The sequence below is a fragment of the Meriones unguiculatus genome, chromosome X (assembly GCF_030254825.1).
Source record: "Meriones unguiculatus strain TT.TT164.6M chromosome X, Bangor_MerUng_6.1, whole genome shotgun sequence".
NCBI lineage: Eukaryota > Metazoa > Chordata > Mammalia > Rodentia > Muridae > Meriones > Meriones unguiculatus.
The window spans coordinates 58796476-58808726 of NC_083369.1; the positions used below are offsets into that span (position 1 = coordinate 58796476).

Here is a 12251-nt window from a genome sequence, read left to right on the forward strand (position 1 = left end):
TCATTTTCACTTTGATAACAATTGATTTGATGTTTTAATATTTTCTATTGCATTACTTTTCTGTAGATTTACCTTTTCTTTCATTATGGCTTGTATACCACTGAGGGAAAATACTGGGATCCATGTAGATATGTGACCAAAATATTTTTCTGCCTGCTTTCTACCCATGTTAAATAGTGTTTTATCATATACATATATTTACACATACATGTGATTGAGTAGACACTCTCCAAGAGGAAGTAAATAGTAACACACACACACATACAGTTTACACACAGAAGTCAATTTCTAACATGTGTCTGTAGTGGAGGTATCTAGTGGTGGTCATCAGATTTACCATTTATTTTTTAAATATTTTCTACTTTGCTATCACTGGTTGCAAAGAAAAGAATGTGTTTTCCCAGAACTTCTAAATGTTTCTCCTCCTGATACAGGCTCACAATGATGGATGCAGTGGTCCCGAGTACACTGTTGGATCTTGCTGTGCAGAGTCTGCTGAGCAATGAGTCTGCAGCAATCCAAGCTCTGGAGGACATTCCAAGAGAGCTTTTTGTTCCATTGTTCATTGCTGCCTTCAAGGGTGGGCATAAGAGTATATTGAGTGCAATGGTAAAAGTTTGGCCCTTTTACTGTCTCCATATTGGGTCATTAAGTATTCAGGAGTCTCACCATGAACTCCTGAAAGCCATGATTGAGTATCTTCCACTATGTCCTGCACAGAACTCTGCTCCTAGGTAAGGTTGTATAGTAGAGACATGATAAGATTCAGGAGGTTAGGCCATGGCCTACTACTATCTCCAGAAGTAGTAACTAGTGCATGTTGAAGATTTATGTCAGGGCCTATTGACCCAACAAATATTGTTATGAAATCTATGTTATTGGGGAGGTACTGTTGATGGGTTTATGTAACAGATGCTATTACATAAAAGAAAAACAGGAGCTTTAAGACTGGAGATGATTTAAGATGTAAAAGGATGGGGGAAAGGAGGTTGAATTTTCATGGGAAAGAATTGTTGGAAGTTAGTATAAGGAACTCCAGCTACGGCTAAAAGGATTTGTTCTATTTTATTTCAAATTTGCATTTATTAATTTTTGTACTTTTCTTTTTCACAATTTATTCATTATTTATCCCAATTGAAAACCCCTCCCTCAACTTCTCCTAGTTCCACCTTCCCTCCATCTTCCTCCTTATCACCAATTGGCAGCTCAATCTCCATGCAGGAGGCAGAGTAAGGAAAGTAGGGGCTACCTCTGTCATGAATTCAATTGCCTGCTACTTGATCACAAGCCCCTGGCAATGCTGCCTTACCAGGCCACAGAGGAGGATGATAAAGGCAGTCCTGCTGAGACTGGATTTGTTTTTATATGTCATCATTGATTCTACTGGGTTTCATTATCATTTGCTATTTCTCATATATTCTATCTGCTCTTTTCCCTACAGGAGACCTAAAATAAGAATCCTAGATTTGAGACAAGTCACCTACTCTAGGATCACATGCCCTGAAGTCATCTCCAAATCACCTTTATGTTTTCATTCTTGTGCTTACTCTGACCACTCTATCACTAAAATAGAAGGTCATCTTCCATTAGGAAATTCAGGGCTTGAGACTCAGTCACCCAGGCCTGTGGAATTACTAGTGGATATTTCCCTCGATGGCTCCTTAATAGAAAAGGAATTTTTGGATTTGCTTGTGGGCAAAGTTGAAGAGAGTTCAGGGTCTTTGCATGTGTGCTGTCGAGATCTGCAAGTTGATAAATTGCGTAACTACAAACGTACCCTGAAATTTCTTGATTTCAATTGTGTTGATCGGTTGTCGGTTACTAAGGGTTCACTGAGCTATATCAACAGTATCCTGTCTCGGATGGCCCACCTACAAAGCCTTAGTCTGCTTAAAGTCTCTTTTAGATCTCTGAATGGGAAAGTCTTTAAAATTTTCCTCAGTCACTTACAGCGTATGGAAAACCTCAAGGAACTCAACTTGGCTTCATTCTACCTTAAAAATCATCTGGACAAAGTACTCAGGTAATAGTCTGCAGTTGGTCCCTGGGTTTCCTTAGTAGCCTATTGAGACAGAAGAGAAAACCTTCCTGGGCATTCCTAAGCTCCTCACACCCTTTTATGCATTCCATTTCATTACTTCTGGGAATTTGAAACTGAAGAAAGACAGGAGTACAAAAATTAAGAATCCAGCAATGTACAGATACTACAGTAAGTGCAGAAATACAAGGGTGAAAAAATTCTATCCCTGCAGATATCAGGAGGAGGAGGAACTGAGATAAGGAAAATATTTTTGCTATAGCACTGAAGCACATGGTTATAGATGTCCATAACTCATAATATCAGATCACTTTGATAATCTATACTCTCCAATATATAGGCCATGATAGTAGAGATTGTTACTTGGTGACTTGCCAAAGGGAATTCTCAGTTGCCTGCTCTTTTACTCCTCCCTACTAAGAAGGTGAACTGAAATCTACAGTGGATAATATTAAAAGTGATAACTGGGTTAATGTGTGTATATATATATGATATACATATATATGATATACATATATATGATAATCATATATATATGATATATATATCATATATATACACACATTAACCCAGTTATATATGTATATATATATATATATATATATATATATATATGAGGTTTATTAGGTGGCTATGGAGAGAGAGAGAGAAGGTGGAGCAGGACATGATGGAGTAAAGAAAGAGAGAGGGAGGGAAAGAGAGAAGAGAGAGGGGGAGCCCCATAGAGAGGAAGGACCAAGAGAGGAGAGACCAAGAGAGGCCAAGAGAGAAAGGACCAAGAGAGCTGTTTTTCTCTTAATATATTTAGAATCATCTATTCTAACATACTGTATACATTGTTAAGATGAAAAGAGATTGTATCTCAGTGTTGAAACTAACCGGTCAGCTGGGTGTGGTGGCATATACTTTTAATCTAGCACTGGGGAGACAAAGGCAGGTAGATTTTGTGAGTTTAAGGCTAGCTTGTTCTACACAGTTCCAGGACAGATTGAGCTACATAGTAATATTCTCTCTCAAAAACAGTAGGAAAAAGAAAAGAAAACTAACTTTCTCAGAGTCACAAACTAGTAAGTGAATTAAAGCACACACTGACACATTGATACTCAAGTATCATACATGTGAAAAGTAGTTTCTTCTAGAAAGAAAGGTATAGTTTTCCTCATTCACTTTTCATTCTTCAGAAGGTGTTTTTGTTTTTGTTTTTCCTCCCTACAGATTCATACCACCTGGCTTGGATTTCTTGTATCTGCCATTCTGTAATCTCTCGTCCAGAGACTACCAATTTCTGTCTCAGAGTCCTCAGGCCACCCACCTAAAGCTCTTGAATCTTAGTAACAACACAATGTATTGGAATGATTTGGAGCCCATTTGCACTCTTCTGGTGAATCTCTCTGGTACTCTTCAGATTCTAGAGCTAAATAATTGTCATATAAGTGATTCTGCAATCTCTGTTCTTATCCCTGCCTTAATTAGATGCACCCAACTCCGTGTCCTGGGCTTTGCTTCTAACCCCATCACAATGCCCATCCTTATGAATATCATGAATTATTTAACACCTTTGATGGAGCTAAAATATGTGATTTATCCTATCCCTGTACATTGCTTTGATGAATGGCATTTTCAGTGCAGTTTAGACAGAAGGAAGCTTGCCATTGTACAACTACAGCTGAAGACGATGCTAGAGCTTGCGCAGCGCAATGACATGAAATGGATCACTTACACAGAGTAAATTTCACAGTCCAACACAATTTGAACCAGATATGTACCATTTTAATACTAACTGTTATTTCCTGTGCCCATAGACTCAATCTATATGGTCCTTATGTTGTAGAAAATTATAATTAGGGAGGGTATGTATGTAACTGGTTCCTAACGAGAATAACGTAGGGAAAACTGGGAGACTTCAAGAGTTCCTGTGTATCTCTTGTCTACTATTGATATATGTCATTTTGCTGAGCACAGTGTTGTGTATTTAATATTGGACTGTCAAATCCTGCTATACTATGTCTCTGCCCATACTTTTTGGTTTGCTTGTGCATACATCACACAAATCAGGACGATGTCAGCCTGTCCTTATATTTATGGAAAATTGCTACATCTTGAAGACAGTGTTTTCATCCCTTAACTTACGTTAGGCTGGTTTTGGTTGCTTAGGGGAAAACATTAGGATTTAACAGTTGGATAGTATAGAAAGATAACAGAAGCTATGAGGTTTCTATATACCTCCTAAGATTATAAATATAATAAGCCTCTTCCTTGATGTAGGTCCACTGTAGTTTCCATCACTCTCTACAATGTCTAGAGCTGGGTATCTAGCCTTTGTCACATGAATTTTTCAGTGGTTTTTAGAATCCTTGCAATAGTATTCTTCTTACTTCCTTTAGTTCTCCTACTCTACAAATTCTCTTCATCCTGTACATTTCCTTAGCTGGATAAATCATTCCATATATATTTAGATATACATACATACATATATGTAATACATATGTATGTATATGATAGTCAAGTCCTGCTATGCTATGTCTCTGCCAATACTCTTTGATTTGCTTGGGCATACATCATATAAATCAGGACAATGAGAGTTTTCCCCGATATTTATGCTAAAGGAGTTTAAAATTATATATATTATGTATATACATATTGTAAACATATGTATATAAGTTTTGGGTTTTTTTTCCACTATAGCTGTGCCCCATTTAGCATGATACAATCTAGCCACATTTGAGTACTGAGTCCAACTTGTTTGATACTCTAACATATCACATAATAATAATTTCAGTCTGCATGTCCTAGACTTACCTAGAAATAGTGTATGTAACGTCAGTAATTAATAATATTCACAGGGCTAAGGAAATGTCTCAGTCATCCAGTTGCTTACCACACTAGCACACCTGTGCTCAGATCACTAGGATTTGTGTAAAATGCTGAGCACCAAAGTGCACCCTTGTAACTTGAGTGCTGAAAAGATAGAGGAAGAAAGATCCCTGGGGTAGCATGGCCAGACATTCTAGCAAACAAAATAGCAGGTGTTGACTTCTGGCTCCCACATGTACACACATACAAGGTCATGCATCTTCTCCCTCACACAGACACATAAAAATATCTTGTACTGTAATTTTCTTGAAGCAGCATACTGCATTGGAAAGTCAGGGTAAAGTTGTAAAATTAGCATTTGTTCCTTTCACACATTGAAATGCCAAAACAACTGTATTTCAATGAGTGAGTAACTAAAAGAAGAAAAAGGAAGTAATAATTTGCACATACTGTTTTCCTGTTGAAATAAATTAGTAATAACACTGGCATATATGTTTATATTTTCTGTGTTGTTGAGGTCGTACTCATATCCAGGCTGACCACAGATAAAAATAACTGAATTTTGTTTTTAATAGTGATATTGGCAAATATACCAAACTATATTTTACAGCCATAATGCAATCAGAAAACTGTCAAGGTAGTTAAGATTTACTTTTTATTAATTTTCTTTTGGTGATAAGAGATTGTATTTCCAAGTCAGTAGGAAAAGGCATGTTAAAACTATGCTATAATTCATTTGTCATATTTCCTTTTTGATATAACATTTCAAATTTGTTCATATTTTTGTAATGCTTGTATCCTTGTATAGTGCACAACATTTCCAAGATCTATTAGGATGCCAGTGTGATGAGCAATTTGCTTATATTGTTGCCAAGTTAAAATGTGTTATTTTTTGGTACTTTGATTTAAATAAAATGTTATTAAGAATTATGCTTACCTGTTTCTTTGTTTTTCTTTTTGTTTTTGACTATTTCCCCTGGCATTTACTATCTAATCTGTGAAGAAACTGGGATCTTGTACTCTCAGAAGTACAGCTCTTGGTGTGTTACCAGTACCAAGATAGTGGGGAAGATGCAACTCTAGCAACATTGACATATTTCCACTCTTTCCTTCCTCCTTTCTTGCCACCATGTTTCTCTCTGAGACACTGCACCCGGAGGTGAAAACTATACCCCACAATGAAGAGAGAATTTGGATGTCATGATTGTTGTAGTGTCAGTATGAATGATGTTCTTGGAAATTCCTTATACAAAAAGGTGCTCTTGATACTTTGTCTTCAATAGTTTTGAAATATAACTCCTGTGACTGTACTAGGCTGCTTCTCCACTGCTGTTATAACATACTGTACAGAAGCAACAGAGGGAGGAGAAGGGATATTTGGCTTACTGTTCCAGTCTCAGCCCGTCATGGGAGGGAGACAGGAACTTGAACAGGAGCAGAGGCAGGAAAGTTGGAGGAAAGCTATTTACTGGGTTTTTGTGGCTTGCTCAGCTACCTGTCTTCTCCAGCCCAGGACCCGTTTCCCAGGAGGCACTGACCACAGTGGTCAGGGCTCTCCTTCATCAATCATTAATCAAGAGAATGTCCTCACATACTTGCCCCACAAGCCAATCTGATGGAGAAGACTCTTCATCTATGGTTCCCATTTCCTCCATCATTCCATGTGGTGTCAAGATGACAAAAACCTAACAGTACAAATGACCCCTTTCAACACACAAACAAAAATATTAAACTGTAACCTATCTTTGTTTATCCCCAATATATCTTGTTACTATCAAAGTATAAACTACGAGTATGACTTTTAAAATACCAAGGTCTCTAAGTTTTTTCAGAACATTAAAAATCCAAGGTTTGTAAGAATTCAGTCTCAAATGATTTCCTATAAAAATTAAAAAAAAAAAAGTGTAGGGGAGCTAAGATGGCAGCGCCGGAGAACAGCATGTCTGAGAAGCAGGACAGCACTCTCCGTGCAGAGACCAGGAGACTGAATTCAGGGCCCTGAAAATACATCGATTGTGTTTCCCAGTTGAGGGGAGGCTCCCACGGCATGGGAATTGGTTTGGTCCACTCACGGCTACCCAACCAGAAACCAGAAGAAATCCCGGGTAACGCAGGCTTTGTGTCTCCTGGCTGGAGCCGCAAGCGGGCCTGTCCCAGTCACTTTCCCAGGCATATCCGTGGGCACAAGGGTACCTGAGACCCCAAGGGGAAGCAGGGTTGTGGGTCTGATTGCAGGTCACCCAGTCTTTCCCCAGAAGGTCTCTGCCGCCATCACAGCTGAGCTCCTGCCGCGCGCAGAGAGCTTTGCTCTCAGCTCAGCAGTACAGACAAGCTGCGCGCCCCAGTACAACAGGGACGGGGAACCCCTGTCTGGAGAGGACCCCACAGAGAAGGAAAAAACCGTGCTGCTGGGGTCACCTAAGGAAAGTCTAGCAGACTGCAGATTGCAAACAGGAGAGTACGGCCAGCCATCACAGATCTGGGCCCAAACAGGGAGCACAGAGTGATCAGAAACTCAACTCCCGCAGACTAGCAGGTGGGCGCACGCTCCGCCAGCTCAGAGGCCTGCTTCATACCAACTATTCCTTACAGACAGAACTGAGTGCCCAAGACACCAGAGCAGTACTCACCTGCCACAGATTACCTCTTGGGTTCTGGGGCACAGAGCCCCAACCTCAGACCTACAAAAGACCAGGAACCCTAAGATCAACCCCCAGATACTGCTCCAAGGGGCAACCAGTTATCCCTAACAAAACCGACCTAACAACGGGACACACAGGTTACAGCAGCTGATCACTAAATTTACAGCAAGAAAACCAGAAGGAGGGGTAGCTGTCTCCAGGACTTCTCCCGGGGAGGAGAGCCCTCTTGACTAATCAGGACCACAGTTACCACCCAGGTCTCTATGCCTGAAGTGAGCTGTAGCAACTCCTGATAAACACCAGACATCCAGGGACTATACCCAAAAGGCTGGGAAGGCTTCCTTAAGGAAAAACCATCTTCCTGCCAAAGGGATTCTCTCCACTACAAGAGTCCAGGAACAACCAGAAACTAACTTCAAACAACTAAGATAGCCCAATGGGTAGAGGACAGCGTAAAAGTTCATCCAACAAAAGCCAGAGCATTATGGCATCTCCAAAACCCAGTTATCCAGGGACAAATAGCCCTAGACACCCCAGCATAAATGAAATTCAAGGAGACGACCTAACATCTATACTCAAGAAGATGATAACAGAGGAAACAAATAAAATACGAAAAGAAATAGAAGAAGCTTCAGCCAAACGGTATGTGGCCTATAAAGAGGAAATGCTTAAATCACTGAATGAAATAAAAGAAACAGTGGATTGTTCAAACAAACAGCTGAAGGAATTGACGGAAAAACATGAAAATACAGTCAGACAGGGGAAGGAAACCAACAAAATAGCTCAAGACCTGAAGATAGAATCAGAAAAATTAAAAAAAAAAAAACACAAAAGGAAGAAATTGTAGAGAGAAAGAATTTAGGGAAGAAAGCAGGAACTACAGAGGTTAACATAACCAATAGGCTACAAGAAATGGAAGAAAGAATCTCAGGTGTGAAGATACAATGGAAGAAATAGATGTATCTGTCAAAGAAAATGTTAAATCTAAAAAATTCCTGACACAGACCGTCCAAGAAATTCAAGACAACATAAAAAGAGAAAACCTAAGAATAATAGGAATAGAGGAAAAAGAAGATTCCCTGTACCAAGGCCCAGAAAATATTTTCAACAAAATCATTGAAGAAAATTTCCCCAACTTAAAGGAGAGGCCAATAAGAATACAAGAGGCCTAGAGAACACCCAATAAATTAGACCAGAAAAGAAAATCCTCCCCCCACATAATAATCAAAACTGTAAGTATACAGAACAAAGAAAAATACTAAAAGCTGCAAGAAAAAAAGGCCAAGTAACATGTAATGGCAAACCCATTAGAATCACACCTGACTTTTCAACAGAGACTATGAAAGCCAGAAGGGCCTGGACAGATATCATGCAGACCCTAAGAGAACATAGATGTCAGCCCAGGCTACTATATCCTGCAAAACTCTCAGTCCTCATAGACGGAGAAAGCAAGATATTCAATGACAAAAACAAATTTCAACAATACCTACAAACAAATCCAACATTACAGAAGACACTGGAAGGGAAAATACAACCCAAGAAAGCTAGCTACATTCAAGAAAACACAGGAAATAAATAAGCCCACTGCAGTAAAACAAAAAGCAACCAAGCACACAACTGTATGACCACAGCCAACATCAAATTCAAAGGATCTAACAGCCACTGGTCATTACTCTCTCTCTCAATATCAATGGACTTAATTCTCCAATAAAAAGACACAGACTAACAGTATGGACGCATAAACAAAACCCAGCAATCTGTTGTATACAAGAAACACACCTAATTCAAAAAGATAGACATTACCTGAGTGTAAAGGGATGGAAGAAGGCTTTTCAAGCAAATGGACGCAAGAAGCAAGCAGGAGTAGCCATTCTAATATCTGATAAAATAGTCTTTCAACCAAAATTAATCAAAAGAGATGGGGAAGGACATTTCATACTTATCAAGGGAAAATTCCACAAAGAAAACATCATAATACTCGCAAACCAAATACAAGAACACATCAAAGATATCATCCACCATGACCAAGTAGGCTTCATCCCAGGTATGCAGGGGTGGTTCAATATATGGAAATCCATCAATGTGATCCACCATATTAACAAACTGAAAGAAAAAAACCACATGATAATCTCCCTAGATGCTGAAAAAGCATTTGACAAAATCCAACATCCATTCATGTTCAAAGTATTGGAGAGATCACGGATACAAGGCACATATCTAAACATAGTAAAGGCAATATACAGCAAACCTATAGCCAACATCAAACTGAACAGAGAGAAACTTAAAGCAATCCCACTGAAATTAGGGACAAGACAAGGCTGCCCACTCTCTCCATATCTCTTCAACATAGTTCTGGAAGTCCTTGCTAGAGCAATAAGACAGTTGAAGTAGATCAAGGGGATACAAATTGGAAAGGAAAAAGTAAAATTATCACTATTTGCAGATGATATGATAGTATATGTGAGTGACCCCAAAAACTCTACCAGGGAACTCCTACAGCTGATAAACACGTTCAGCATAGTGGCTAGATACAAAATTAACTCAAAAAAATCAGTAGCCCTCCTGTATACAAAAGACAAAAGGGCTGAGAAAGAAATTAGGGAAACAACATCCTTCACAATAGCCACAAATGACATAAGGTACCTCAGAGTAACCCTAACTGAGGAAGTCAAAGACTTGTATGAAAAAATTTCAAATCTCTGAAGAAAGAACTAGAAGAAGATATGAGAAGATGGAAAGATCTCCCATGCTCATGGCTTGGCAGGATTAACATAGTAAAAATGGCCATCTTACCAAAAGCAATCTACAGATTCAATGCAATGCCCATCAAATTACCAACACAATTCTTTACAGACCTGGAAAGAAAAATTCTCAACTTCATATGGAATAACAAGAAACCCAGAATTGCTAAAACAATCCTCTACAATAAAAGATCTTCTGGAGGTATCTCCATCCCTGTTCTTAAGTTTTACTATAGAGCAACAGTTTTAAAAACTGCATGGTACTGGCATAGGAACAGAATGGTGGATCAATGGAACCGAACAGAGGACCCAGAAATAAACCCACACACTTATGGACACCTGATATTTGACAAAGACGCCAAAAGCATACAATGAAAAAAAAGACAGCATCTTCAACAAATGGTGCTGGTTCAACTGGATGTCTACATGTAGAAAAATGAAAATAGATCCATACTTATCACCCTTTACAAAACTGAAGTCCAAGTGGATCAAAGACCTCAACATAAAACCAGACACATTAAATCGGCTTGAAAAAAAAAGTGGGGAATACCCTAGAACTCATTGGTACAGGGGAAAACTTCCTGAACAGAACACCAACAGCACAGGCTCTAAGTCCAACAATCAATAAATGGGACCTCATGAAACTAAAAAGCTTCTGCAAAGCAAAGGACAACGTCACAAAAACAAAGCGACCGCCTACAGATTGGGAAAGAATCTTCACCAACCCTTTATCTGACAGAGGAATCATATCAAGTATATATAAAGAACTAAAGAAGCTGAAAAGCAGCAAACCAAGTAATCCACTTAAAAAATGGGGAACAGAGCTAAACAGAGAATTCTCTGTAGAGGAATACCAAATAGCAGAGAAGCACTTAAAGAAATGCTCAACCTCACTAGCCATTAGGGAAATGCAAATCAAAACAACCCTGAGATTTCACCTTACACCCATGAGAATGGCCAAGATCAAAAACTCAAGTGACAACACATGCTGGAGAGGTTGTAGAGAAAGGGGAACCCTTCTCCACTGCTGGTGGGAATGTAAACTTGTACAACCACTCTGGTAATCAATCTGGCGCTTTCTCAGACAACTAGGAATAGTGCTTCCCCATGATCCAGCCATACCACTCCTAGGCATATATCCAAAAGAGGCTCAAGTACACAAAAAGGACATTTGCTCAACCATGTTTGTAGCAGCTTTATTTGTAATAGCCTGAAGCTGGAAACAGCCCATATGCCCCTCAACTGAAGAATGGATGCAGAAATTGTGGTACATCTACATAATGGAATATTACTCAGCAATGAAAAATAAGGAAATCATGAAATTTGCAGGTAAATGGTGGGATCTGGAAAGGATCATCCTGAGTGAGTTGTCCCAGAAGCAAAAAGACACACATGGTATATACTCGCTCATATAGACATACAATATAGGACAAACCCACTATAACCTGTGCATCTAAAGAAACTAAGCAAGAGAGAGGACCCTAACTAAAATGTCCAATCCCCATCTGGAAAGGCAAAGAGGTTGGACATCAGAAGAAGAAGAAAACAGGAAACAACCTAGGAACCTACCACAGAGGGCCTCTGAAACCCTCTGACCTACAGACTATCAAAGAAGATGCTGAGCCTGATGGGCAACTGTTGGGCAGAGTGAATGGAATTTTATGTAAGAACCGGCAAACAGCTTCTTTAGTTCTTTATATATACTGGATATGAGTCCTCTGTCAGATAAAGGGTTGGTGAAGATTCTTTCCCAATCTGTAGGCAGTCGCTTTGTTTTGGTGATGGTCTCCTTTGCTTTGCAGAAGCTTTTCAGTTTCATGAGGTCCCATTTATTGATTGTTGCTCTTAGAGCCTGTGGTGTTGGTGTTCTGTTCAGGAAGTGTTCTCCTGTACCAATGAGTTCTAGGGTATTCCCCACTTTTTTTTTCTTACTCCAGTAAGAGCTGGAGAGGACAGGGTCTCCACAAGGAGAGCAACAGAAAAAGAAAATTTGAACACAGGGAACCTCCCAGAGAC

At 39.3% G+C, this 12251-nt stretch overlaps 1 protein-coding gene across 1 annotated transcript; it reads left to right on the forward strand.

The window, feature by feature from the left end:
- Positions 1–441: 441 nt before the first annotated feature.
- Positions 442–3767, forward strand: LOC110543339 (melanoma antigen preferentially expressed in tumors-like). The gene is made up of 3 exons (XM_060375426.1): positions 442–734; positions 1442–2023; positions 3254–3767. The coding sequence occupies exons 1-3, from the start codon at positions 442–444 to the stop codon at positions 3765–3767; spliced, it is 1389 nt and encodes a 462-aa protein (XP_060231409.1).
- Positions 3768–12251: the final 8484 nt, after the last annotated feature.

Bases quoted from the DNA above. Each gene is read 5' to 3' on its own strand.
- LOC110543339 (XM_060375426.1), top strand. From the start codon at position 442: ATGATGGATGCAGTGGTCCCGAGTACACTGTTGGATCTTGCTGTGCAG. The intron at 735-1,441 runs GTAAGGTTGTAT...TTTTCCCTACAG, and splicing joins GCACAGAACTCTGCTCCTAG to GAGACCTAAAATAAGAATCC. The intron at 2,024-3,253 runs GTAATAGTCTGC...TCCTCCCTACAG, and splicing joins CATCTGGACAAAGTACTCAG to ATTCATACCACCTGGCTTGG.